This window comes from Theobroma cacao, chromosome 1 (genome assembly GCF_000208745.1).
Source record: "Theobroma cacao cultivar B97-61/B2 chromosome 1, Criollo_cocoa_genome_V2, whole genome shotgun sequence".
Classification (NCBI taxonomy): Eukaryota; Viridiplantae; Streptophyta; class Magnoliopsida; order Malvales; family Malvaceae; genus Theobroma; species Theobroma cacao.
The window spans coordinates 36,368,084-36,393,382 of record NC_030850.1 but is presented as its reverse complement, the minus strand read 5'-3'; the positions used below and the strand labels follow the sequence as shown (position 1 = coordinate 36,393,382).

The following is a 25,299-nucleotide window of genomic DNA, read 5'->3' as shown; positions in this document are numbered from 1 at the left end:
GATTTTGACGTAATGAATAGCAAACTGCAGACCCTTTCACCAAAAAGGAAAAATCGCACGATGAGCGTGGATTGACCGGCACCTCGCCGTTTCCAGGAGGATTCATCTCAATTCATATAAATCTTCATTGACACACAACACCAAGTCAATTACATAATGCTACAATTGGCCAAAAAAGAGGTGAAAAAAGTGATTACTGATTAGTGTTCGATAAAATAATAAATAAATAAAGGAGATCCTGATTCCTGCATGTACACCTCGCCCTTTCCAGGAGGATTCATCTCAATTCATATGAATCTTCACTGAAACACCTTCATTGACACACAACACCAAGTCAATTACGTAATGTTATAATTGGCCAAAAAAGAGGTGAAAGAAAGGGATTACTGATTAGTGTTCGATAAAATAATAAATAAATAAAGAAGATCCTGATTCCTGCATGTACAAACTATTAAAGGTAGGTTCAGGACTCGCTTTGCTAGACTTCTCGCCATGCCAGTTCTTAACCTCCTAATTGTAGCCTTGTTCTTCCTTCCAATCTGCAATTCTAGGAAACAATCATCTTGTTCTTCTCTTTGCGGAAATTTATCAATACAATATCCATTTCGATTAAGAAATGATCCTACAAATTGCGGAGATTCCTCTTATGAACTTGCTTGTGAGCATGAGCGTCCCGTGTTAACAATAGGTTACGGTAGATTTTATGTCGAATCCATCTCATACGATAATGAGACCCTTCATGCCGTCGATCCTGGTCTAAAGACAAATGACTGCTCCTCCCTTCCCCGTTATGCCTGGACAGCAAACAACCTTAGTGGTTTCTCTGAGTACTGTAACGACTCCTACTACCATCTGCCATATGGGTTGTCCTTAGAAACAGAGGATGCCATGATTTATCTTAATTGTTCAACCACGGTGAATTCTTCGGAATATCTGGACGCATCTCCTTGCATAACCAATTCCTCCCTACCGCAAGCTCACCATCTGTATGTTTTTCTTGGAAATCTGCAAGCAGCATCGCTCTCCAACTCTTGTGACTATTTCTTGATGACTCCGGCGGTGATTCAAACACCTGGGAATCTCACATATGCTGATATCCACAAGAAATTGACCATAGGATATGAGCTTTCATGGAGTAATAGTAGTTTTAGTTCAATTTGTGAATCAAATGGAGGATATTGTCCATTCTCAGATGGTATTGGTGACTCCAAGCGCATCTACTGCAGAGGACCATTGACGAGTGTTAATTGTGAGTAAGAATCCTTAAATAAAACATTGAAATAGTACGATAAACATCCGCCAAGGAGTCAATTGAGTTAGATACCAAATTTTCTTCCCATGCTCCTTTTGTTTGATCATTCTTTCAACTTCACTTTTTCTCATTTTTAGATATGAAATAATGATTTATCTGTTGCTGTTGCAGGTTTTGTACATTATTTATGGATCGCAATACAGGGTAAGCCTCCAAATAACATTACTAATATTCATCAACTATGTAAATCTGCATAAACATGATTGAAATCATGCTGGTCTGCGTTTTAACATAACGTAGACTCAAAATTTGAACAAATGAATGAATCCTGTGTTTCCATTGAAATTTAACATTATCACTTATTTCTTAGCATGACTCTAACCTGTCCTCACATGCCTTCGCCCCTTCTCTGTCTTACAGGCTGCATAGGACTCGTACTGAAAATTGTTGGTGAGTTTTTCATGTAACATATTTCAGGCTAGATCATGACATTTTATGTAGCTAACCAATCTGTTTTCTAGAAAGTGAAAGAACCTATTACCCTCTTGCACAGTTAAGGAGGTAAAAGGAGGAAATTGCACGAAATTTCTAAACTCCTCTGGGAAAGAAGGCTTTAATTAATCTTGATAAATACCAATGATAAACAGTATTTGGCAGATATCATGTATAGTAGTATTTCTTTTCAGTCTTAACTGTTTCTGAACTGGCATTTGCATTTGTTTTTTACCATATTGAAGGGTATTACACTTTGATAAGAGCTGCCGTTGGAATCCTATGCATGTCTCTCTATCTAATTTATAAATGGTGGAAAAGAGCATCAATTGATGAATATGTTGAAGAGTTCTTGCGAAACTATGAGAACCTCAAACTCAGAAAATTTTCTTACTCTGACATCAAGAGGATGACTGGAGGCTTCAACGAACAACTGGGTCAAGGCGGCTTTGGCTCTGTATTCAAGGGAAAGCTATCAAATGGTTGTCTAGTTGCAGTAAAGATGCTGGCTGAGGCCAAGGGCGATGGGGGAGATTTCATCAATGAATTGAGAACAATTGGGACGATACGTCATGTCAACGTGGTACAACTTCTTGGATTCTGCTTTGAAGGATCTAAAAAGGTTCTCATTTATGAATACATGCCCAACGGCTCTCTCGATAAGTACCTGTTCTCTCAGGAGGACGTCTGCACTTTAAGTTGGAGCAGAATGTATGAGATTGCTTTAGCTATAGCTCATGGGATTGAATATCTACACCGAGGTTGTCACATGAGGATTCTGCACCTTGATATTAAGCCTCACAACATTCTTCTTAATGAAGACTTTACTCCAAAAATTTCTGATTTTGGCCTTGCCAAGTTGTATCCAAGAAATGATAGTGTAGTTTCTCTGACAAATGCTAGAGGAACTAGGGGATACATGGCTCCAGAATTGCTGTATAAAAATATTGGAGGCATCTCCTCTAAATCGGACGTTTACAGTTTTGGAATGCTGTTGATGGAAATGGCTGGGAGAAGAAAAAATCTCAATCCGTTCGTGAAGAATTTGAGCCAAATCTACTTCCCATCATGGATTCATGATCAACTAGAACAAAAGGGTGAAGTGGAAATCAAGGATGCGACAGCTGAGGAAAAGGATGTAGGCAAAAGGATGATCATGATTGCTCTTTGGTGCATACAACTGAAGCCTGCAGATCGTCCTTCCATGACTAAAGTGGTGGAGATGCTTGAAGATACTTCAGAGCCACTGCAAATGCCTCCCAAGCCTGCTTTAACTCCAGAAAGGAAACGTAGCTGAGGGTCTACAGAAATCTACTATAAGGAATCAGTTTGATGAAAATGCTCTGTAATTCTATGTGTCTGCAAGAATATTTTTACAGTTGAACATCCACCAATTACTTAAATTTAGCACAAATTATCAAGTTCTAGCAAACAACAAGTTGCCAAAATTTCATGAATAAATTAAGAATTATCAATGAACTGCATCAGTTTCATAATCATTGTGAAAGAAAGAACACCTCTGGCAAAAATAAGAGTGGAGAGTAAGAAGCCTCAAACGACAGCGTATTGGGGAGCGGAAGAAACAAGTTAAGAAATTAAGGTGCATACGTGGCGCGTCTTCTTCCTTCGAATCACGTCCTTCGACCAAAACCATCTCCCTCCCTTCTTCCCTGTTGCTCGTCGACGCCTTTCCACGTGAGCTCTTTGAATTTTGATCTTGATGTAGATATAGTCTAAATTCACTTACATACTGTAAAGATCAAAACCCAAAGCTCTGTTTTTCTTTTCTCTCAATCTCTTGATGGCAGATGTTATTCGATTATCATCATCATTGTTAATTCATTCGCCTCGTTTCTCTTCTCCCTCACTGCTCACCTCCTTTGCCCCCACCTCGAATTCTCCTCCACCGTGTCTTTCAACCAACCGGAATTTAGATAACATAATTTATCCTCTTTCCTATTCTTCTTCTTCTAGTGGTCTTGGTCGCCTTGCTTTTACTACCAGAGGGCAATCGCTCACTTTCAAGGTACAACATTTTGCCTTTGTTTCTGATTATGAATTTTTATTTTCATTTCATTAGCGATAATCACGAATACCCATTCGATAAAAGTGTTTCCTTGTGCCATTTTGTTTGGTAATTATGATTTTATTGTAGGATAAAACGTTGTTTTGTAAACCCGTTATTGGAATTAGGCAGCTTTAGATTCCTTTTGAGCTAAATATGGGTACTTGATGCAAAGATTGGTGCTTTCTGAAATATTCTTGTTTAAAAGTGAACTTTTGGTAGTGACTTTGCGCTAATTTGCCGACCCTTTGGTAGGTTGCCCATGATGACTATATGGAAATTTTATATTTTTAGTAACACATATTCCATTTGTAAGGCTCTTCTCAGGGTTTCCTGGTGACGTTTTTTCTTGATTTAAAGGCAACGTAACTATGTTGAGTTTAGCTACTTAACAAGAAAACGGACAACCTTTAGCCCTTCCTGCTGTATACCAGTTTGTAGCAGGCATGCTTTAAATATCTGTTCTACTACTTGTAGCATTAGATACCAGGTTTATTCTATATTTTTTTTGGGTAACTGAGGTTTATTCTACATTACTTTGTTGGATGTTGGTGGTTTGGAGATTTGACACCCTCTCCCACAGTGCAATATGCTTTCACTAACTGCCAACCTGTTTTTCACTGGGAGCATAAGTTTTGTATTTTACTGATCTAAATAATCAAACTACATAGTTATTGGACCAAGCATCAAGGGATATAGAAATTTAGAAGGTGAGTGCATCACTTGTATTGAAATTCCATGCTGATATCTCTGAGTCTCGGTACTAGCAATGTGATTCGTCACATTCACATCTTTTCATAATGGGATGTTTCATGCAGATGATAAATCACCTGTTGGTTCACAATCACGTCTCAGAACACTTTTCTGACATTTCTTAATACTACATGAGGAATATAAGTATGATTATTTTCCTGTTTATGGGAAAATGCCATTAATCAAGTTCCTTCACTTCAGGTACATGCAACTGTTGACAAAACTGAACAACCAAAATGGTGGGAAAGGAATGCAGGACCAAATATGTTTGATATTCATTCTACACAAGAACTTTTGAATGCCTTAAGTCAAGCAGGAGATAGATTAGTTATTGTAGAATTTTATGGAACTTGGTGTGCTTCCTGCAGAGCGTTATTTCCAAAGGTAACTTATTTGTTGCTTTCACTTGTTAATGGTTTTATGATCAATTCAGGGTCAAGAATCATGATTGACAAAATTATGGTCTTGATAAAAATTTTGGTTGTTATAATTGGTGATAAAGTTATGAATATTACCAAGTTATGCAAAATGTTAATGGGTATGATAATTCCGATTTACCCCTTCTAGGGCCTTAGGTTGGTATGACCTTAATTAGGTACTGACTTATTGGTACTTTGCGTAATATGGTAGTACCTTCTTTAAAGGAACTAATAATATAATATTCTCATTTCATTCTTTATCTTTTCTTTCCATCTGGCAACTTCAAGGAAGAAGTGATTACCAAAAAGGCATGTTATTATTCTTGTCTAGTAGGAGTCTGAATGTCTTCTTTGGTGTGCTGCCAGATGGGGCCTGAAAGATATAGGTTGACATAAAAAAAATCAAAGAACTGTGCTAGATAGTAGTATTCGATTTACTTTTGTTCTAGTTTTGTGCAGAAGACATATGTTTAGGATATAACGAGTGCCTTGTCTATATACCCTTCCATACTTATTGTGTTGCCCATTTGTAAAGTTGTCATCTTTGTTAAGATGATTAGCTTGACATGGTTGCCTTCAGTTTGCTTGGGATGCCCCAATGCCTCCTTTGGTAGAATACAGGGTGAGGGCAAAAAGGTTTTCATAGAAGTAAAACCTATTTTGGTACAAAGACATGCTTCATAAGAGCTAATTTCTTCTGATACTCTAAAACTATTCCTGAATTGTAACTATTTTCTCCTAATATTTCTTATAATCAATCTCTCAGCTCTGCAAAACAGCCGAAGAACATCCAGAAATTATATTCCTCAAAGTAAATTTTGATGAGAACAAACCTATGTGTAAAAGTTTGAATGTTAAGGTGCTTCCTTATTTCCACTTCTATCGTGGAGCAGATGGACAACTGGAGTCGTTTTCATGTTCACTTGCTAAGGTGAGCTGTTTCTGCTTGCTTTTTTCTGCTCTTGGTGTTTGACTTGAGAAATTATTTTCTCATTGATTGCTTGAAAATGGTCCAGATGGAGAATATGAGAATTGCCATAAAATGGGTTCACGTTCGTTGAAACATTTATCATTTATTTGCTCTTGTTAGCGTATATAATTTTTCATACTTGTCCAACATTCTTGTTTCGATGGTCAATTTTCTTAAGCTACTGTATCATTATGGAAAACATTCAATATCAAATACCAAATCCTTTTTTGCTTTACTTAATCTGGATCTTCTCAAAATGGTCTCCAGTTTCAAAAAATAAAAGATGCCATTGAAATGCACAACACAGCTCGTTGCAGCATTGGTCCACCCAAGGGAGTTGGAGATCTTAATCTTGAATCTGTCTCTGCTCCAATTGACAAGCCAACTGGATCAACTTAAACATGGGGTAAGCAATTGGTCTATAAATGTGCATGCCAAGTGAACTCCTATGTAAGCCATTTAATATTTGTATACTGGGCAATCCATGTAAAAGAAAGTTAACAGAATTCATTATTTTGATACATTCTTTGTCCCTGTAATGTATGTAAGTTCAAAGCTTGAGTTGAAATGAAATGATATCTTCAGAACATTCTTGTTCCCATTTATATTTGTGAAATGTCTTTCATGAAGGCCTGTCAGCAAGCAAACTTCAAACAGCTCAGAAGCTCTCGATTTTTCTCAGGCTGCTCACGCTGGAGCTCTTTTCTTGATCAGCAGGTTGTCAGTAACTTTACGTGGGTACGACTGTTTGCACATCCGTCAAACATTTATTTATTTAGCTAAGAGTAATGTAGTAATACCCAGAACAAAACTCCATTACTAGATGAAAAGTAACAATTTACATGTACATGTAATATCTCAAAGGTATACAAGGCATTTCGTGTTGGGAAATTAACATTGAAAGAAAAAGTTCGAGATAGATATTTACACAGGAAGTGGATCAGACCACCTTCTCTTTACCTCAGATTTCCATCGGACTTCCTTGAGCTTCCCATCTAAGCCATAATCACGCTCCATAACAAGGTTGATTCCCTCGTCTGAGTACCATCCGACTCCAATAGTAAGAATGCCATCCTTATCAACATCAACATAACCAGTCACACCACCAGGCAGCCAAAGAACAGTGACATCTTGCATGTCTAGCATCTCTTCCTCTCCGAAGTAGACTGAACTCTCAGGCAAGCTCCTCTTCTTTAAGGTTTCTGTGCAAAGGTACACATAAGGGGCACCATTGCTTTCTGCAGCTTCAATCTCGTCACCATATATTGGAGTGGCACTAACCTCAAACACCTTCCATGGCCCTGTAAGCTCTGATGGCTGGGTTCTTTTTCGTTGAGAAAATGGCTTCAAATCAAACTTGAGATCACTGTTCATTATTTACAACAATCGAAATCAGTTTCATGATGAACTTCCTATGCTGATAACCTCCCTAAGCATAAAGTCAGCATAAATCATTTCAACTTTTTAACGCTTGAATCATGGAATTCAGAACATGTCTCAGATTAATTACACAGCAAACTAGAAACTGGACAAGAATGGAGTATAGGAATACCTTTGATCCTGAAGATTTGCAGGGCTTGCCCACTCTTCTTCATAAACGGCAACTCTCATTATCTGTACATCTGAACCTCCATTACCAAATTCTATCGTGTGAACAATACGGAGTCTTTTGTGGCAACCTTTGACCAAACACTATGCAACAAATCAAAGTGAATAACTTTCTTCTTTCTGGTAAATAACAGAAAAATAATTTACATCTTGAAACATCCAATTTTAATTAGAGCACATTTCTCACATGTTTAAATACAAGTTATCCAGAAATCTTGTAAAAAAAATTATATAATCAGAGTTATCTATCATTACCTCAATAAATGAAAGATATAGACTCCTGAAAAGAGTCTACTGCAGCCTCGAATAATCTTTTCTAATTTACAAATGACATTTCTGCACAAATGTCATCAAAATGCATTTTGTACTAATTAGTTTGTTCCTCTGAGGTTTTCTGGTCTATTTTAATGAAGGGGAAAAAAGCATTGACTTTTTGTACATGAATGCATGCCTAAACAGCTCAAATTGGCAATTGTCTAATGGAAAAATAGAAACTTTTGCAATCATAATTTGATAAAATAACTAAGCCTTTGTCCACCGGAGTATATATCTGTATGTGTGTAAAAATCAATTACTTGCAAAAAAATATTTTGATGTCTGTTGATTAGTCTAAGTGACAGAAACAAGTCATAATACCCTTGGCCTAAATCTTAATGCACAGAGTTGCTTGCCAATTTTTGCCAGTAAAATTGAAGTGAAAGCGAAATTACTATATTTTGATTTGTTGCAAATCCTTAATAATAAAACTAACATTAGAGGCAAAACTTACTTGTTCAAACTTAAAAGTTGGAGAAAGGTAATACTTAGAATCATCAATGTCACCGACAGGAATATCAAGGGGTCCCCTAGAATAAGATCCATCCTGTCAGTTAACCAATTATAGACCATTAAGTAACAGATCTTAGTAATCCAGAAAAACATAGAGAAGAAAATAGTAACAATTATTTACATGAAATTTTCACATCAGCAACATCTTTCATTGGAAATTTTTATATACATCCTTTCTAGGAAAGTGGTAAAATGTAGTCTAATCTCCTCAACAATCAGAGTTCTTAAGATAATGTCTACTTTTCTTCCTACTGATCCAGGAAAATGTGTTGCTAATGGATTTTATACAATAAGAGCATTTTATTCAAACTGACACCTTGCAAAGAGTAATGCAAGTCAAGCTACAAAAGGACTGAAAGTCTGTCATTTTCTTCATAGTAGGAGAATAATGTCATTTTATCCCTGATTTTATATAAACAATTCAATATCCATATAGCAATCTTAATTAATCATCATACCTCAAAGAATACAAGACCAGGTTCATTGCCCATGACATCTTCTTCCATAACATCACTAGTTGCCAAGTCAAAAGACTCAAAATTGGGCAAAACATGATTCACCATACTGTCATTGACTGTTTCTTTCAGCTGTGGAACTTCACCATGGGGATTTAAAGTAACCCAATTTATCCTTCTATGGATTTCAGATGTCTTTCCAGCAGGAGATAGAACTGCCTCAATGCGGGCAAGTGTGTAGCAGTCATATAAGTTTTCATTCCTGTTTCCAATTTCAATTGGCTCCATTTCAGCAGTGATGGGTGAAAATACCGCTCCAACACCCTTCCATATCCCACTCACACTACTTGCAAACGTATTCCATGCCGGTTTTATCACAGGTTCCTGAGAGAGGACATAAAAATGAAAGAAACAAACAAACAAATCAAATAAAGCCATTCTCATTGAGCTAAGCTCTAAGAAACCATTTTTCCCTAAAAGACTCTATAGTTTCTATATGGGAATCATGCATATTTCTACATCAAACATTGAATTGACACATCTTAAGGAAGCCAAAGAAAACTGAAAAGCTCTTGCAAGATGGAATTTGAAAGTAAGGTTGAAGAACCAAAGAAAAATCAATGAAAAAAAAAAAGAAAGGTACGGGCATCAAAAAGTTACTTTATATTTTAATAGCAAGCAAATTGGAAATTTGAAACCTCACCAGCAATTAAAATATCATGGCACCTCTTTGACCAATTTGTTTCTTGTTTCAGTTTATTGACAACAGCAAAGAGTGAAGAACTTCCAGCAATAACCTCCAAAGAAGTAGTGTTTGAAACACAACATGATAATATAGAATCGAATACCGTAATGCTACTCTTGTGAGGCAGTGTGTGATTCAAACTAGACATGCCAAATTTAGCTACAACGTCTATATCTATAACTAACAGTAATTCAGAACAAAAACTCATCTGAAACTAACTCCATTTTCTGATTCAAGTCATGGACCGCCCAACATTCCCAGCAGAAATGGTAACAAGATATTCAGAAAAATATAAGCTCCACAAGTACACTGTTGAACGTCCCATATCAAAATTTATTAACATTTCTGATCATTGTTTCCAATTCGACACCCAAATTATAACATAAACGATATATATCCCGAAAGCATGAACAAATACATCAGCAAAACAAATCGAAGTATCTATTAAAGTACCTGAGTCTGGAGAACAGTCTCAACTTCCATCAACATAGCAGCAGACACCAATACTCTACCAATCTTGTTCTTCCTACCCCCAACCACTCTCTTCCCTTTCCCCCTCCTCTGCTTGCTTCTTTCCCTCTCTTTTTCTTTCTCTTTCTCTTTCTGTGAAGATGCTTTCGCCATCTCATTGTCAATGCTCCAAACATTCTCTTTCTTCCCCTTCACTGTCACCTTCCCTTTCGGGTTTGTCTTGTGGTGGCCATTGCTGGGCCTGTTCTGGCTCTGGGTTATGAGTCGTCTGTTAGTGCCCTTTGGTTTAGGAAATTTGGAAGTGATAGACAAGGAACAGGAGATGGTTTGAGTATTGGGTTGGTGAAAGTGAAACCCCAGACAATAATTCTTGCAGAGATGGAGACATGGTGTTTGCATTTCTTTGGGAGTGGAGTGGGTAATTTCTACACACAGACTGCTACAGAGAGAACGAAGAGAGACAAGAGTGGTAGTTAAAGGGCCTGTTGCATGAGGCCAATGCTTTAGAGACAATTCTCTAGCCCATTACTATTTTCAACTATGCCTAGGCCTATAACATTTTTAAGCCCCGAAGAAGTTGATTATGGATATTCTATAATCGGATTCGGCCAATAATCATAAAATACATATTATTTAAATTTGATTATAAATTATATTTTTAATATTAAATTTTAATTATATATTTTTTATAAATTATTTATAGGTAATGTAATATTTACTAAAATTTATTAATTATTTTAAATATAATTTTCAATTTTAATTCTATTTTTTTATAAATTAACCTTAATTTTTAATAATAATATATATAAATTTATTTTTTATTTAAAATTCTAATTTAGTGGAAGAAAACCGAAAGGTGCTTTCGGGGACAGACATACCATTCCATCCTCCATGATTATGGGTTTCATTGTCGCCTGAAAAGTGAGACACCTTTTCTCATGCACCATACCTTTGGTTCTAAGCTTTTTCTTAGTTCAGGCCCTGTTCAAAAATTCCCCCACTGGCTTCTCAGACATAGACCCCATTCCATGTGGTTCTGCTGCCTCTTTTTCCTCTTGTGATATTTAGTAGTCTTTCCTCTTGTGATATTTAGTAGTCTTTCCTAATATTTAACCAGGCTTTTATGGTATTAACAAATCATACGAGTTAATAGGTCACGAATTTATATTTTTAATCTAAAAGATATATTATATCTATTAAATAAAAATAAATATTTATTAATATAAGATCCATGATATTTTATTTCATTTAATTATACTTTATCTATTTCGACTATGATATCTCTCGTAAAAATTTCAGATCAATTAAAAAATAAATAAATTTTGAATATTACTTGTTATAAATTTATGTTTTTAATTAACATACTTATTTTATTTTTTATTGATATAAAATTCGTAATAATTAATTGTAAAAAAAATCTCCCAAACTTCCTAATCTCTTATTTGTTAGCTTAAACAGTTTAACACCCAATATGAATCATGGGGTATATCTATCAGACACAGGGTGATTATGACCCAACAAAGATCTTGACCGAAGAGAGTTTCCACGTTGGACTCGAGCAAGCAAGGAATAAAAATAAAGTTGTTGGCAGGCATAACATGACAGCCACATCCAAATTTGACTGAAATCTAGACTAAATCATAAGGTTTATGTTGGGCAATGTTCCCCCTTAGTGGTTCGTTGTGACCAAAATATATTGTCCAAGTACCTATAACTTAATGAATTCTCACGCCATCTTTTGATAATCTAACTGAAAGAACAATTCAATCAAGATCCTTAATTAGTTAAATTAATTTTAATTACGGTGACGAGATCCGATCCTCTTAATTTATTATATTATCCCTAACCTTATCGAAATTCTTTATTGATTATTGTGCTACATCAAAGCAAGCCAAAGAAAAGACCAAGGTCAAAATTTTATCATTATAAAAAATTAATTAATTTTTCATCAAAAACCTTGGGTTATAATTTCGGATTTAATAATTTACACTTGGTGATACATACAATAAGAATTCATTGTTACCATAATTTAAAAAATATCTAAGATATTAAGTTTTTTTTTTTTTTGTGATTTAGTATTGTTTGGTAATGAACTTTTCTTTTCAAATTGGAATCTTCGCTCAGTTTTTTACTTGTTTTGTGACTTGACTGAAAGCTGCTCACCAGCTTGATGGAATCAAGGTTTACTTTTTTTTTCCTTTCGAAGGTGTTTGAATATATCTACTTTTGTTGGCTTTTAGTTTATTGGTGAACGACCTTAATTTAACCTCTTGTCTTTTAATACCTTGGCAGGGCTTTCCTTATAAGTAGATCAAACTAGATGATGCCATATCTTTCTATATAAACAATTCAATTAAAAGTAATATAAACATCAATGATAATTATCTTTTATTTATAAAACAGTCTAGACCATACTTATAAAAAAAAAAGTCAATATTACATTTTTTATCATACGTAAAGATCAAATACCTAATTGATTGAAAATATCTCATAAGTATAATATGGATCAGATTCTTAAAATGTATTTGATCATGAGATATTGTTCATTTTGAAATTAAACTTTTACGAATTTATCTTTTATAAAAAAATTATCTTTTACGATTTTGACGATAGGTAGTAAATTTAGAGCCATTTATGAAGATGGAAGCCCTAATTAACAAAAAAAAAAATCAATGTAGAATATTTTAATGTAAAAGGTTATAGAATACGTCAAGTTACATAGTATTAATCACTCAAAGATTAACCCTTCCGATTTAAAAGATGTGTCATTCAAAGAAAAGATATATAAAGTATAATTTTTAAATATTAACCATATGGGATTTTTCCTCCTAACAAAATGAGTTCCAAAACATTAAAATTCTTTGTGTGAAAGGCATGGCAAGGAACCCGAAAAGGCTCTCTCTTTTTTTTTAGGCGAGCTTGGTCGTAGTGACCACGATTGTTTTGTCCACAAGCTTGTTGTCCAGCCAAAGGTCTCACTCATCATGGTAGCAATGCTTAGTTGGAAAGAAAGACTGATACCCTTTTGGATAGCTTTACCTAACAATGCTCCCCTAAAAATCTTTTTCCCAATCAAAGATGCCATTCCTTCTCTCCACTCAATTTGGTAACCTGTGCTTATGCATTGGTCCTCACAAAGCCACATGCATTCCAAGCTAGTGAATTCACTGGTTATTGGTTAGGATGGTGGATGATGAACAGAAACATCCCTATCCATAAAATCTTTTCTTTATCCCTCTTCAAGCCACAATTATTTGAGATATTAATGGCCAGGAGTTTTCTTCTTCAATCAAGAAAGTTTCAATGTATCTATCATGATTGTTTCATCCGTGCATTTGACTCATAAAATCACTACTTTCATGTCTATGTTAAGGTCAAGATAAGAGCATTAAAACTTAGTACTAGTGCATGGGGAAAATTAATATTTCTTCTGTCGGTCCATTCGTAAATGTTTAACTTTTTTAATCTTTATGAAAATTATGATAAATATTTTGATTTTGATATATTTTATATTTTTAAATATATAAATAAATAAAAAAGAGACGAAAGGAATATTAATATTTGTACTTTAATGCTAGTGAAAATGGGAATTTTGGTTACTAAAATTATAAAAGGTCAAAGTATTTAAGTAGTATCTATATTCATATGTTTTCGTCAATTTAATTTTTATACTTAAAATTTGATCAATTTAATTTTATTTTTAAAATTATAAAATGCATGACACAAAAAGTTTTCAATAATAAAAGAAAGAAAAGGTTTCCTAAAAAGCATGCTTTTATTTTTGGGTTTGCAAAAGGGAAAAGGATTTACATGCAAGTTTGAGACCCACGTAAAGGTGAGCACAACTTTGTGGGGGAGCCATGCGTGTGGACCATGACCCTAATTTGGAGGTATTTATCATAAGCAAAGGCAAAGTACACATGATGTTACTGTGGGGGGGCGCTCCCACATAATTGAACTCTACCCATCATGCCTTTGGTCCACTTCCTCCCTAACATCCCATGTGACGTTTCTCCTTTTTTCCTTAAGGTAATTTTGTCTTTTTACCCATATTTTAATTGTCATTTCATTTATCAGTTTATTCACATGACATTATCAAATGTATTGTCAATCACTTATTAAGCGATTTTGACAACGATTAAATTTTTATTAAAATTATAAATTTATTTAAAAATAAATCAAAAATAAAATTTTAATTAAAGAATTATCATAATTTATATTTTTTACTATTTAAATTAATAATATTTTTATGTTTAACCAAAAATTACACAATAAATATAATTTTTTATCAATTGTACTGATTATGTATAAACTTGAATATAATTATTTTCTTCTAAGTAACAATATTAGTAAAAATTTGAAAAAAAGTTGTTTAATACCAAAAATGCCCCTCGGGGAAATACCAAAATGGCCCACCCGCGGTTTCCTTTCCCGCTAGAGGCAAAAAATTTTCTGTTAAAAGCGCAACCGATGACCATCATTCCACGATCCGTTACCTCACCTTAAAAAGTGGGCAAAAAAGATTAAAAGAAAAAAAAATCAATAAAAATAAAAAATTAATTAATTAAACTAAAAGAGGGTGCGTTTACCTAATTAAATCCCCTACCTTTTCGTAATCTCCGTTCCTCTTCTCTCTAAAAAATCACTCGTCTCCCCAAACAACCTCCCGAAGCGAAACAAACAGGCGCTAAAGAGAGAGAGAGAGAAAAGTAAGGGGGAGAGACAGCTTCGTGCTGGCAATGGAAACCGTCGCTTTTTAGATCTCGAAAACCCTAGCTTTTTTACCTTTTATCATTTAAAGAATTTTTTTCTCTCTAGATTCTGTCTCATTTTTTTCTTTTCAAGAATCTAGTTAGCCACTGATCGGAGCTTTCACTTACTCTGCCTTTCGAAGCATTGTTGGCTTACAAAATTTTTTTTTGGTAGCATAATTGATCTTTTTAACTGACGAAGAAATCAACATTCCGTGTTCTGTTTGATTCTGTCGTGGCCGGCTTTTTTATCCGGTTTCGTTCTGTTTTTTTACCTGCATTTTACGTTATAGTTCATCGGGACGGCCTCGCTGTTTGTTTCGGTAATTGTTTGGATTTGCTTCTCTCACATCCTTTATCGTTTCCTTCGGTTTAAGTAAAATTCGAACGCCTTTTCGGCTTTTTTTTAATTGGAGTTTTGTTTTCTATGTCTTTTCTCATTGATTACAGTTGGAGAAAGTGTTTGTTAGGGTTTTTGGAGAAGAGAGATAGAAAGAGAATGGAAATGGTGAAGTCTGTGTAAAAGGAGAGAAGGAGATAGAAGAGGAGAGGTGACAATGGACGATAGAGGAGGTTCATTCGTCGCTGTTAGGAGGATTTCTCAAGGTCTCGAGCGAGGCAACACCTGCCATTCAACTTCTGGTAACTAAGCTCAAATTCAAATCCGTTTTTTCCTTTTTATTTTATTTTACTTTTTTTAAAAAAATAAAATATAAATTATATAAATATTTTTCACTCTTAACACACTGTACAATTCCTTCACCTATCTATTTTATAGTCTGTAGAAATTTTTTTTACTCTTCTTTACTCTCTGAACCTACCTTCTCTCTGAAGCTAGAAGACGTTTTTTATTTTTTTTCCTTTTTTTTCTCTTTTTCTTTTTCGGTGAGTAAATTTCGGATCTGAAAATTTTAACTGTGAGGAATAGTGAGCTTTGAGTGTTGCCACAATCTATCGCTTACTTCATGTGTGCTGATGCTCAAATCTGTTTTGGTGAGTTGGTTGGTATACTGATTCTTTTTGCTGCGATTTTCTTCTTTGAATCTTTGGAAATTTTGATTGTATTGATGAATCCAATTTTTCGTGGTTTTTCATGTTTTCTTTAAATTACTTCATATTCTAGAGATTTAAATTATATCTAATCACACATTTTATCTGATTTTTAGTACAGGCAAACCTAGATTGACGGGCATAATTGCATGGCTTGATGCTATTCTATTGTTTCAAAACCTTTTGTGTGAAATTGAGAAATAGTCATTACTATAGAGAAAGTGATCTATAAAGTTTAAAGCCAATTAGGTGTGCTTTTCCTTTTTCATTTATCAGAGAACGTTTGACACTTAGGATTGAAAACTGTTTGCATTTCATTCTATTTAGGTTCTAAGATCTGCAAAATTTAAAATAATTTTCATGCAACTCTATTCTTCAAGTAGATCGTTCTTCTCTTATATAGAAGCCATTCATTAGTACAGTTCAAGGCTGCAACATTCATGCTTGATGAAGTTGTCATAAATCAATTCATAGCTCTTTTCATCATATGGCACTTTTTGTTCATGGTTCAAAACTTGCTTAAATTTCAGTTTTTAGGACTCAAAATCTGTGTCTCTTGTAGAAGATAAGTTTGGGCCTCAGATAAATCATTTCATTTCACTTTTTATAAGTGCGTCCCCTTTTTAAGTGATTTTACACCTGCTACTTCCAAAGAAGATTTTACACCTTTCTCGGTGTGGTGGTGAACATTTTAGTTTTGCTTCACTATTCTAATCTTTGTGTTTTTCTCCATTTTGCTTTTTCACTCTTGTTTTTGTTTCTATTAGCTGCTGAAGTGAACCATCTTTTTGAATCTGTGGTTGTCTTAGATACTTGTACTTTTGAAATTGTAAAGCAGTGTAAATGAAGATTTAGTAACTGCATTTTCATTAGTAGAGTGTTGTTTTTTGTTACAGCTGAGGTTGTGGCAGGATCAGCAGCATGGTTGGGGCGAGGTCTTTCTTGTGTTTGTGCACAAAGAAGGGAGAGTGATGCTCGTCCATCATTTGATATAACCCCTGCCCAGGTAATGTTTCTGATCTCGACCCCTGTCAACTATGCTGGGTGCCTCATTGCTCTTGCAGCATTTCTTTGCCTATTTTATGTATACTTCACAACTCCCTATCCTCTTAAGAAATAGAAATCTGATGATAGGATTTGTCATTTACTTCCCTAGTACCATGGAATGCCATTGATTGCTTTGACTAATGAGATCTCCCAAGTTGTTTAATGCTAACATCTGAGCCCAAATTTTGTGTTTAATCTTTACATTTATCAGTCGTGCTAATATCCTATACTATAGACATTGTCATGTGGCCTGCCACTCTGAAAGGGTGCTCAGGAGGTTTACTTTTCTACTTTGAAATACTGAGGAAATAAGTGATTCAAGTGTTTATAGAAAAATCACCTATGTATTTAGAGATTTTTAGCATCACTTTTCTTGCAACATGATTACTCAAATGGCACTTCAAGCACTTGAATCTTGAGATTGTTTAGCAACATTATTGAAGTATGGAAAAATGGCGTGCTTCTGTATTGTTTTAGCTGTATGAGTTTATTTGCTTAGGTATTATTGTCCTTCAATTTGCCCATTTCTGCTAAGTTTGCATATTTTCAAGCATTATGTTGATTGATTTCTTAGAAAATTCTGAATTTTACTCTGTAATTTTATATTTACTGGAACAAAAGATCAATTAATTAATCTTGGTATTCATGCTGTCAGGAGGACTGCTTGCAAAGGCTGCAAAACCGTATAGATATTGCCTATGATAGTTCAATCCCTGAGCATCAGGTACTAGTTTTGGCTGATGCTATCAATCCTTTGGGTGCAATTTGAAATCTATAATCAGCAATCCTGCTTTATGAGAGATTTATTTTCTAATTCATTGTTGATGCTTATTACAGAATGCTTTAAGGGCCTTATGGAATGCTGCGTTTCCTGAAGAACAACTTCGTGGTTTAATATCTGAGCAGTGGAAGGAAATGGGGTGGCAAGGGAAGGATCCATCTACCGATTTTAGGTACTGTAGTTACTACTTCCCTTTTATTTCTATTTCTCTTTGTTGCTTGTGCATTTTCTCTTTCGTTAAAGGATGGGTTTTTATCCGTGTGATACTTTTTAATATTTGGATTTATCTAACAGGGGTGGTGGTTTTATATCGTTGGAGAACTTGCTATTCTTTGCTAGGAGTTTCCCAGTACGTGCTTTTCTTATCTTGTATTGGTTAACAAAATGTCTTGCTTTCCTTGGTTTTCTCCAGTATTTTGAAGGCTCTTTATGTTTTTTTTTTCTCAATATGAAATTTGAGAAAAGGGTACTTGGAATTGAATTGCTATGATGCATGCAATGAGTAGATTGTTCCAATTTCAGAGTTAAAAAGAACTGTAGGTGTAAATGCAAAGGTGAAGCAATCACTTGAACTGAGCAATGTTATGTAGAATGATGTGATAACAAAAACAGCCATTTCAAATGATCATTAATTATAGCCATCATAATTTCTGGGAAAGTAATTCATTTGCATTTTGTTTATTTTAAAATCTAGCTTTGCTGGTTTAATAACTTACCTCTATCTTAATCTTCCTTTGTTCATCCATTGCTAAGGTGTTGATTAACATCTCAATGCAGAAATCCTTCCAGGATCTCCTTCGGAAGCAGGAAGGTGATCGGTCTGTGTGGGAATATCCATTCGCTGTAGCTGGTGTGAACATCACATTTATGCTCATTCAGATGCTTGATCTTGAAGCAGGTATGTATGGCAAAACAAGTAGTATGCTAGAATTCTTTTCTGGTATCTTAGAGTCTGTATCCGAAGGACAGATCTCTGCAAAATTTTTGCTTGTTGAGCAGTGAAATGGAGTCCTAGTCATGTGTGGATATGCCTCAATTTAAGCCATTCTCATTTCTAAGCCTTCACATTAAGATTGCTATTTGATACTTTTCACCAGTTAACAGTGTGCTTCAATTCTACAGTCAAACCAAGGACAATGGTTGGAGCAACCTTCTTAAAGTTCCTTTCAGGTAATGCCAGTTTTCCAGTAATCCTTTTCGAGTCATTAGTGAAGTTTGCTCTTGCTAAAAACCATGCTCGTGCTGTTTGCTTTTGAAAGAGAACGAATCAGCGTTTGACCTTCTCTATTGCATCACATTCAAGCTAATGGACCATCAGTGGCTCGCTATGCGTGCATCCTACATGGACTTCAATGTACATATCCTTCAAACCAGAAATATTTCTTTTTGGAGATGAAACCATGCTCTTACCTGGATCATTCTCTCTCTGGTATGTTTTTTCGTTTACAGACAGTGATGAAAGCCACACGTCGTCAACTGGAAAGGGAGCTTTTACTGGAAGATATAACGCGGCTGGAGGATCTGCCTTCCTTCAGTCTTCTTGCACGGTAGAGTAGCTGTTCAGCAGACTTAAAAGCTATGAAAATTGGAAACGTGGCCTTTCCTTTTACCAGATGTCTTTCAAAGCTTAGCCTAGATAAATGTACATGTGCTTATTTCAAACAAGTGGTATTGGTGTTCCCATTTGATTTTTCAGAAACCAAAAAAAAAAAAAGGATTTAAGATTTTTCCCTAGACATAGGAAAGCAAGCTGAGTGTGGAGGAGTGTCGCATCCAGTTTTGTCAGGTTGTGATGTCAAATGATTCAGTCTGATTTACTGCCTGCACTTGCCTGGCATTCTTACCACGAAATCCTGGCTTCAAATAATCCGACCTCCTAATTTCCATCAGACTCTGTATTCGGCTGTCTGCTTTGCCAGGTCATATTATGCGAAAGCCATAGAAAGTGACTACCTTTAAATGCCATTCTAAAGTGAAGATCACTCATGTTCAGCCTAATGCAATTCTTGATTTCTGGTGGATGAATTACACCATTTTTGTAATGCTGAAAAGGTTGAATAAATCATGAGGTACGTTTCAAGAGTGCATTAAAATACTGGAATTCTACTCATACAAACCAATACCCCGATGCTACAAAGTTTCAGCACACAGTGCATAATAAGACTGGCTTCCGACAAACATCTTAAGCATTACCATAACTTAAACTAAGTCAACTTAATAAAAAGTTCAGTAATATGGCAAAAAGGAAATGGGGGTATGAGATGAAATGCCATGGCGGGCAACAGCTCAAGATCAAGAAATCTCTATTCATAGATCCAGGGATGAAGGCTGCTCTCCCAGTTAACAGGGCATTCAGGGAACCACAAGGCAATTTCCTTTCTTGCACTCTCAACTGAATCGCTTCCATGAATCACATTCCTGCAAAAAGCAGAGCCCAAATCAACACATATTCAAACGGTAAATAAAGAAAAAGGCAATCGTTCTAATAATTGAAAGTAGAGAGAGGAGACAAGCTAATTATACCTGCCAATGTCTATTGCCAAGTCACCACGGATGGTTCCGGGAGCAGACTCAGCAGGGTTTGTGGCTCCAATAATCTTGCGACCGGTGGTAACAACATTCTTACCCTCCCAAACCATAGCGACAACAGGACCAGAGATGATGTACTCTACGAGTCCATTAAAGAAGGGCTTTGCAGACAGGTCGGCATAGTGCTTCTCAGCAAAGGCTCGATCCACATTGATGAGCTTCAATCCTAGATTAGATAACATCCAATGTGAGATAAGCAACATTCCACTCAAAAACATATATTAATAATCCCAACAGATTTCGAAAACCAACATCCGTTTTTTTTCTGTTGAATTCAAGCATTACTGAAGTATTGAGAACACACGATCATCTATCCTTCAGGCACTTCGAAAACGCTGAATCAACTCTAAAAATACTCAGAAACATTAACAAAAAAGATAGATTTACCTTTCATATAGAACCCTTTCTTCTCAAATCTGCCAATGATTTCACCAACCTGAAAGACATAAGAATATCTTTGTGAACACCAAATTTCTCAAATCTTTAACATACCACATTGGAAAAAGGGAAAACCTTTCACAGGCCCCAAATAAAGATATTCAAAAATTCATCCGAGGGTCTTCGATTCTATCGCCTTAACATGCAAAAAATTGAAAGAAAACTAAAATCGATGTTCATATACTTCGTACATGAATCAAAGTTAAAAAGCCCATTATTTTCTTCTCAATCCCAATATTTTACCAGATCTAAGAACGACTTAACTAAAGAGTTCTTGCCACTAAAAACAATTGAAAACCCAAAATTCTCCTTTGCTAATTAAGTAAATTAATCCATCGGAGACTAAATAGAATTAAGGCAAAAATGAAATTAGATAAGAGTGAAGTGGAAGCAATACCAGGCCTCTCTGGACCCCATCAGGCTTGATCATGATGAATGTTTGCTCCATCTTTCTCTTTCTTTCTGTCCCGCTGAGTGTCGCCTCCTTGTTCCCGTCACAGTGTTTATGTGGAGAGAAGAAGAAAGCCAAGGTCTTTATTTATATAAGCCCTAACCCTAGCCCCAAAGAGAATATCCGCTTCGTCAAACGTGGGGATATTTTGCCAGTTTTTATTTTCCTTTTTCACCCTCTTTTTTCCCTTTTTTTTTTCATCTTTTTAACTGTAATCAACTAAGCTTAATAGAAAATTCCGTCGAATATATTGCAAGTGTCGCACAGTTGATTTTACTGTAAAAAAAAAAGCAAAAATTGAAGAAAAATTATGAATTGTGATTAACGACACTAAGCACAATTAAAATACAATTAAAGGGTAGCATTATATTTTTCTTTTTCTTATAACTACTTAAGTATAAAGCGCATTTTTTATTTGTACGAGTTAATTCAGTTGATAAGAAAGAAAATACCTAATTTATTAATTAAAACTCAATTCTCAGTATAAAATATTTTGAAATAAAATTCTTAAATACGTAAAATCAAGTTGATATAAGAAAATGCACGTTTAAGATCATTTTGATTTTTTTTTTTTTTTTGTAGAAGGTAATTCGAGAATAAAATCTACGATGCATAAAATTAGATCGATATAGGAGAATACATCCTTAAAATAAATCAAAAGGAGAATCAAGTACAGGTAAGCTCATGGAAACACTTTGATGTCGAGTTGGCATATTGAATCCAACGAAAAAGATATATTTGAGTACTGGTAAGACTATTGAAATGTTAAGGACTTAAGGTGAGAAGCAGGTATTGATACATAAAAGCAAACTTAGAACGATTTCATTCACCAAAGAGCTCATTGCGAGCCTGTAAGAATGTATAACATATGCTATGGCTGTACAAACTTGGTCACTTTTAGTTAACTCAAGCTAAACCATTATCAACAAAGAAGTCCATCCAGTATCAGATATGATTTCAATTTAGAGTTTCAACCTGTTCAATTGATTCAAGTAAGGATGAATTCAATCGTGCTAGCTCAGAAAGTTTTAGATGTAAGATGTAATTCATCATAAATTAATCGATGCTGAAAAGGCTTTAAAATATTACTGAAAGAAAACAAGTGCACCAGTAATGCTATTCATAACAGACCCGATGCATTTCGCCCAAAGTTCCGAAATCACTGTAATCACTCATACAACCATACACTAAGCTAAACGAGTTTAAAAAAAAAAGAGGGAAAAGGAGAGCAAAAGAAATGGTAGCCATAACAAAAGCAGACACACCCCTTGTGACACCTCTGTATGGCAGACGATTATCATTCTTTAAATAGGCTTTATCTTGAAGTGGAGTGAGATGAGAGAGAATACGAAGCACTTCAAGTCCTGCAATACATAAAATGCCAATAAGACCAAAGATAGATAAGCAGATGGCAGTGGAACCAATAAACTTTGTAGAATGCTAAATGTTAGCAGAACAAGAGTTAGTACACACACACACACACATGCATGAGCACAAGGAATCAGATAACTGCTGAAGACAACAATTATAAAGCTCTTCCACTTCCAGGCAGAAGTCTAGCCAGATTTCAAGCACGACCATGCAGAGGCATATAATGTTCTTTAATTTCTAGTTGGATAATGAGGGTGTTAAGCATATCAATCACCACCCTTAACTCATCAGTCAAATTTGTTCCAATATGGATCCTAACTACTTTTTAATTCAAAAACTCAACTTTAGTCTTGTCTTTCAGCATTGCAATATAAAAGCAAACACAAAACCAAAGTACCAAAGCATAAGCAAATAAAAATCAGTCAACAGTTATGAATGACTATCAATAAAAGCAAAATCATCTTTGTTTTCACATTGCCATGTTGGAGAACATGATGCAGTAAACAAGAAAAGCAGAAACAGGAAACTAAACCACATCCCCATGCTCAATGATACAAGACAAAAGCGAAATGAAGGAGAATAAGATAGCAGATTGGCCATGTATAGTAGCTGACCTGAACCAGATAATAAAATATGCGAAGACCTTCAGGATCCTTACTGCTCTGAACATCAACAAGGGACCCAATCTTTGAAGTAGTGAAAGAGATATGCTCATTCCCCATCACAATCTCAAGCTCCTGCCGTCCAACACGGTCAGGCTCTGGCCAGTTGTTATCATCTTCCTTCATGATCTACACAAACCAACAGATTTTTAACAATATAAGAAACCATACAACCATAATAAAACTGCAAATATAAACCCAACTGAGCATTAAAAGACCAAAAATTTACCATAAATCATACAACTAATCTATTATCAACTAAGCACTACTTCTGATTTAACCTATCAAAAGGACATAATGTGGTTAGATTTTCACATATAGGCTACCAAACAGCGGTAAAATCTAGAGCCAAGGGTGGAAAAGGAAGAACTTGAGAAGCTAAAGAACAGAAAATTACAAAAAATTGACATCAACCCAAAATTGGAAACAAAAGGTGAAAACCCAATCCTAACTCCTTAATTAAAAAAAAAATCCACTTTCCCACTAGAAATAAGATGACTAATTTCGCTAGCTGTTTCTGTAAAACCCTAGGCAAAGTTGAATAACCGAAGAAATTGCAAAAAAAATTAACGCAAAGTAAAGGCTTGAAAAAGAGAGAGAGGACCTCGCTCTCGGAGATGATGCGGCGGCATTCCTTGAGAACGGCAGGGGTAAGGAAGACCTCTTTGCGGATCATGGTGTCGTTTTTGTAGTTGGAGTTGTTGGCATATCGGAGCTTCCCGTCCGGCCTGAACTCGAACTCCAAAAACTCGTGCCCGAATTTCCCTTTATGCCCCACGTAGTAACGGAGGTAAAACTCTCCGCTGTCCTCCTCAGCCGCCATCGTTTTCCCTCTCGCTTCCTCCCTCAGGTTCTCGACTAAACAGTAAATACAGAAACCCGACTCCTATCGAAGGGATTGTTTCTGGACCTTTTAACGGGTCAGTTTGTAAATCTATTGCCGACTTAGCCGGCCCACCCCAAAACTCAGTTCTTGGCCTTTGTTGTTTTTGCTTTGGGCCCGGCTTTTAGTCATTTTCATACCTTAATAGAGTTTTTTTTATTTAAATATAAATTAAAATACCAAAAAAATTTACAAATTGAACAAGTTCAACAAATCAATTAAAAAAACCTACTTCTAGTCACTGTCTTCCTTACAACTCAATTTGCCATTCTATTTCCTTTCCAGTGGTGGATACAGTCAAAAGAAAGTTAAATTAATTTCAATATATGGATATCTGACATTGATGTATTGCATCCTTATGGGAAGATATCACTTTTTTAGAATTATTTTTAAAAATAACTCTTAAATATAAAATATTTTAAAAATAATTTTTTTATAATTTTAATTATTTTTAATCAAATTAGATAAAATTACTCTTAATAAAATCACACGTTATTATGTTAGACGTCATGTATAAAAACATATTACACACCATATTTAAATTGTTACAAGTTATGATTAGGTTGTTACACGTTATATACAAAAACATGTGACACATTATGGTTAAGTTGTTACTATGTTGAAAAAAATACTGTTATTACATGTCATGTTGAAAAAAATACTATTGTTACACGTCATATATAAAAATATGTTACACCCCATAATTAAAAAATGTTGTTACATGTTGAAAAAAAATATTGTTGTTACACATCATGTTGAAAAAATATTGTTATTACACGTCATATTCAAAACATTTTATTACACTTTAATACTTAAAATGTTGCTATGACTTATGAACTAAAATTTCAAATCCTCTAAACTCTCTTCATTTTTTTTTACAACTTGGCATCAATTAAAGTGTATTTAATATGTTTTCATAAATTAAAATATAATTTTTTTATCTAAAACACCTATTTTGACTAAAAATTGAAATTTTTTTTCTGAAAACATAAATTTATAAATTTTAAAATTTTGAGTTTATTGGTGTCTAGGTTCTGAGTTAATCAAATTAAAAGATATTTCAAACATTTATAATCATTTCAACTATTTTAGTTTTATCCAAAATACCTAAAAATTAAAATTTTCAAATAGCCACCCACCAAAATACATTAAAATCATCGATTGGTATCTTGAAAGCGCAAGAAAGAGAAATATGAAAGTGTGAGAGAAAGAAATCGA

General features: G+C 34.8%; 6 protein-coding genes across 9 annotated transcripts; 3 read left to right on the top strand and 3 right to left on the bottom strand.

The window, feature by feature from the left end:
• Positions 398 to 3,250, top strand: LOC18614493 (rust resistance kinase Lr10). Its single transcript, XM_007052280.2, has 4 exons — positions 398 to 1,249; positions 1,424 to 1,456; positions 1,673 to 1,702; positions 1,990 to 3,250. The coding sequence occupies exons 1-4, from the start codon at positions 493 to 495 to the stop codon at positions 3,039 to 3,041; spliced, it is 1,872 nt and encodes a 623-aa protein (XP_007052342.2). The 5' UTR covers positions 398 to 492; the 3' UTR covers positions 3,042 to 3,250.
• On the top strand, positions 3,352 to 6,846 carry LOC18614492 (thioredoxin-like 2, chloroplastic). Of its 3 annotated transcripts, none has more exons than XM_018124615.1 (5): positions 3,352 to 3,770; positions 4,764 to 4,946; positions 5,748 to 5,912; positions 6,219 to 6,357; positions 6,634 to 6,846. In XM_018124615.1, the coding sequence occupies exons 1-4, from the start codon at positions 3,546 to 3,548 to the stop codon at positions 6,348 to 6,350; spliced, it is 705 nt and encodes a 234-aa protein (XP_017980104.1). In that variant the 5' UTR covers positions 3,352 to 3,545; the 3' UTR covers positions 6,351 to 6,357; positions 6,634 to 6,846. The 3 variants fall into 3 exon arrangements, with proteins under 3 accessions (XP_017980104.1, XP_007052341.2, XP_017980097.1); XM_007052279.2 differs by having other exon boundaries at positions 3,353 to 3,770; positions 6,582 to 6,846; XM_018124608.1 differs by lacking the exon at positions 6,634 to 6,846 and having other exon boundaries at positions 3,353 to 3,770; positions 6,219 to 6,540.
• LOC18614491 lies at positions 6,746 to 10,548 on the bottom strand. The gene is made up of 5 exons (XM_018124600.1): positions 10,041 to 10,548; positions 8,846 to 9,226; positions 8,329 to 8,421; positions 7,504 to 7,643; positions 6,746 to 7,317 (listed from the first exon to the last, which is right to left on the bottom strand). The coding sequence occupies exons 1-5, from the start codon at positions 10,455 to 10,457 to the stop codon at positions 6,876 to 6,878; spliced, it is 1,473 nt and encodes a 490-aa protein (XP_017980089.1). The 5' UTR covers positions 10,458 to 10,548; the 3' UTR covers positions 6,746 to 6,875.
• LOC18614490 (ELMO domain-containing protein A) lies at positions 14,664 to 19,576 on the top strand. Of its 2 annotated transcripts, XM_007052275.2 has the most exons (10): positions 14,664 to 15,132; positions 15,260 to 15,451; positions 16,756 to 16,865; positions 17,562 to 17,630; positions 17,744 to 17,859; positions 17,982 to 18,036; positions 18,465 to 18,585; positions 18,810 to 18,857; positions 18,947 to 19,041; positions 19,137 to 19,576. In XM_007052275.2, exons 2-10 carry the CDS (start codon positions 15,367 to 15,369, stop codon positions 19,236 to 19,238), a joined length of 801 nt encoding a protein of 266 aa, XP_007052337.2. In that variant the 5' UTR covers positions 14,664 to 15,132; positions 15,260 to 15,366; the 3' UTR covers positions 19,239 to 19,576. The 2 variants fall into 2 exon arrangements, with proteins under 2 accessions (XP_007052337.2, XP_017983271.1); XM_018127782.1 differs by lacking the exons at positions 14,664 to 15,132; positions 15,260 to 15,451 and adding an exon at positions 15,697 to 15,802.
• On the bottom strand, positions 19,741 to 21,357 carry LOC18614489 (nucleoside diphosphate kinase B). The gene is made up of 4 exons (XM_007052274.2): positions 21,112 to 21,357; positions 20,664 to 20,712; positions 20,211 to 20,442; positions 19,741 to 20,105 (listed from the first exon to the last, which is right to left on the bottom strand). The coding sequence occupies exons 1-4, from the start codon at positions 21,160 to 21,162 to the stop codon at positions 19,991 to 19,993; spliced, it is 447 nt and encodes a 148-aa protein (XP_007052336.1). The 5' UTR covers positions 21,163 to 21,357; the 3' UTR covers positions 19,741 to 19,990.
• LOC18614488 (protein mago nashi homolog) lies at positions 22,211 to 24,127 on the bottom strand. The gene is made up of 3 exons (XM_018114219.1): positions 23,803 to 24,127; positions 23,151 to 23,327; positions 22,211 to 22,529 (listed from the first exon to the last, which is right to left on the bottom strand). Exons 1-3 carry the CDS (start codon positions 24,019 to 24,021, stop codon positions 22,470 to 22,472), a joined length of 456 nt encoding a protein of 151 aa, XP_017969708.1. The 5' UTR covers positions 24,022 to 24,127; the 3' UTR covers positions 22,211 to 22,469.

Bases quoted from the DNA above. Each gene is read 5' to 3' on its own strand.
- LOC18614489 (XM_007052274.2), bottom strand. From the start codon at position 21,162: ATGGAGCAAACATTCATCATGATCAAGCCTGATGGGGTCCAGAGAGGC. The intron at 20,713-21,111 runs GTATTGCTTCCA...TATGTCTTTCAG, and splicing joins ATGGGGTCCAGAGAGGCCTG to GTTGGTGAAATCATTGGCAG. The intron at 20,106-20,210 runs GTATAATTAGCT...TGCTTTTTGCAG, and splicing joins TTGGCAATAGACATTGGCAG to GAATGTGATTCATGGAAGCG.
- LOC18614490 (XM_007052275.2), top strand. From the start codon at position 15,367: ATGGACGATAGAGGAGGTTCATTCGTCGCTGTTAGGAGGATTTCTCAA. The intron at 15,452-16,755 runs GTAACTAAGCTC...TTTTTGTTACAG, and splicing joins CACCTGCCATTCAACTTCTG to CTGAGGTTGTGGCAGGATCA. The intron at 18,858-18,946 runs GTAATGCCAGTT...TGCTTTTGAAAG, and splicing joins CTTCTTAAAGTTCCTTTCAG to AGAACGAATCAGCGTTTGAC.
- LOC18614493 (XM_007052280.2), top strand. From the start codon at position 493: ATGCCAGTTCTTAACCTCCTAATTGTAGCCTTGTTCTTCCTTCCAATC. The intron at 1,250-1,423 runs GTGAGTAAGAAT...TTGCTGTTGCAG, and splicing joins ACCATTGACGAGTGTTAATT to GTTTTGTACATTATTTATGG. The intron at 1,703-1,989 runs GTGAGTTTTTCA...ACCATATTGAAG, and splicing joins ACTCGTACTGAAAATTGTTG to GGTATTACACTTTGATAAGA.
- LOC18614492 (XM_018124615.1), top strand. From the start codon at position 3,546: ATGGCAGATGTTATTCGATTATCATCATCATTGTTAATTCATTCGCCT. The intron at 3,771-4,763 runs GTACAACATTTT...CCTTCACTTCAG, and splicing joins GGCAATCGCTCACTTTCAAG to GTACATGCAACTGTTGACAA. The intron at 4,947-5,747 runs GTAACTTATTTG...TCAATCTCTCAG, and splicing joins GCAGAGCGTTATTTCCAAAG to CTCTGCAAAACAGCCGAAGA.
- LOC18614491 (XM_018124600.1), bottom strand. From the start codon at position 10,457: ATGCAAACACCATGTCTCCATCTCTGCAAGAATTATTGTCTGGGGTTT. The intron at 9,227-10,040 runs GTACTTTAATAG...GTCCTCTCTCAG, and splicing joins AGACTGTTCTCCAGACTCAG to GAACCTGTGATAAAACCGGC. The intron at 7,644-8,328 runs GTAAGTTTTGCC...TTTGTTGCATAG, and splicing joins CAACTTTTAAGTTTGAACAA to TGTTTGGTCAAAGGTTGCCA.
- LOC18614488 (XM_018114219.1), bottom strand. From the start codon at position 24,021: ATGGCGGCTGAGGAGGACAGCGGAGAGTTTTACCTCCGTTACTACGTG. The intron at 23,328-23,802 runs GTCCTCTCTCTC...TGGTTTGTGTAG, and splicing joins GCATCATCTCCGAGAGCGAG to ATCATGAAGGAAGATGATAA. The intron at 22,530-23,150 runs GTCAGCTACTAT...TATGTATTGCAG, and splicing joins TATTTTATTATCTGGTTCAG to GACTTGAAGTGCTTCGTATT.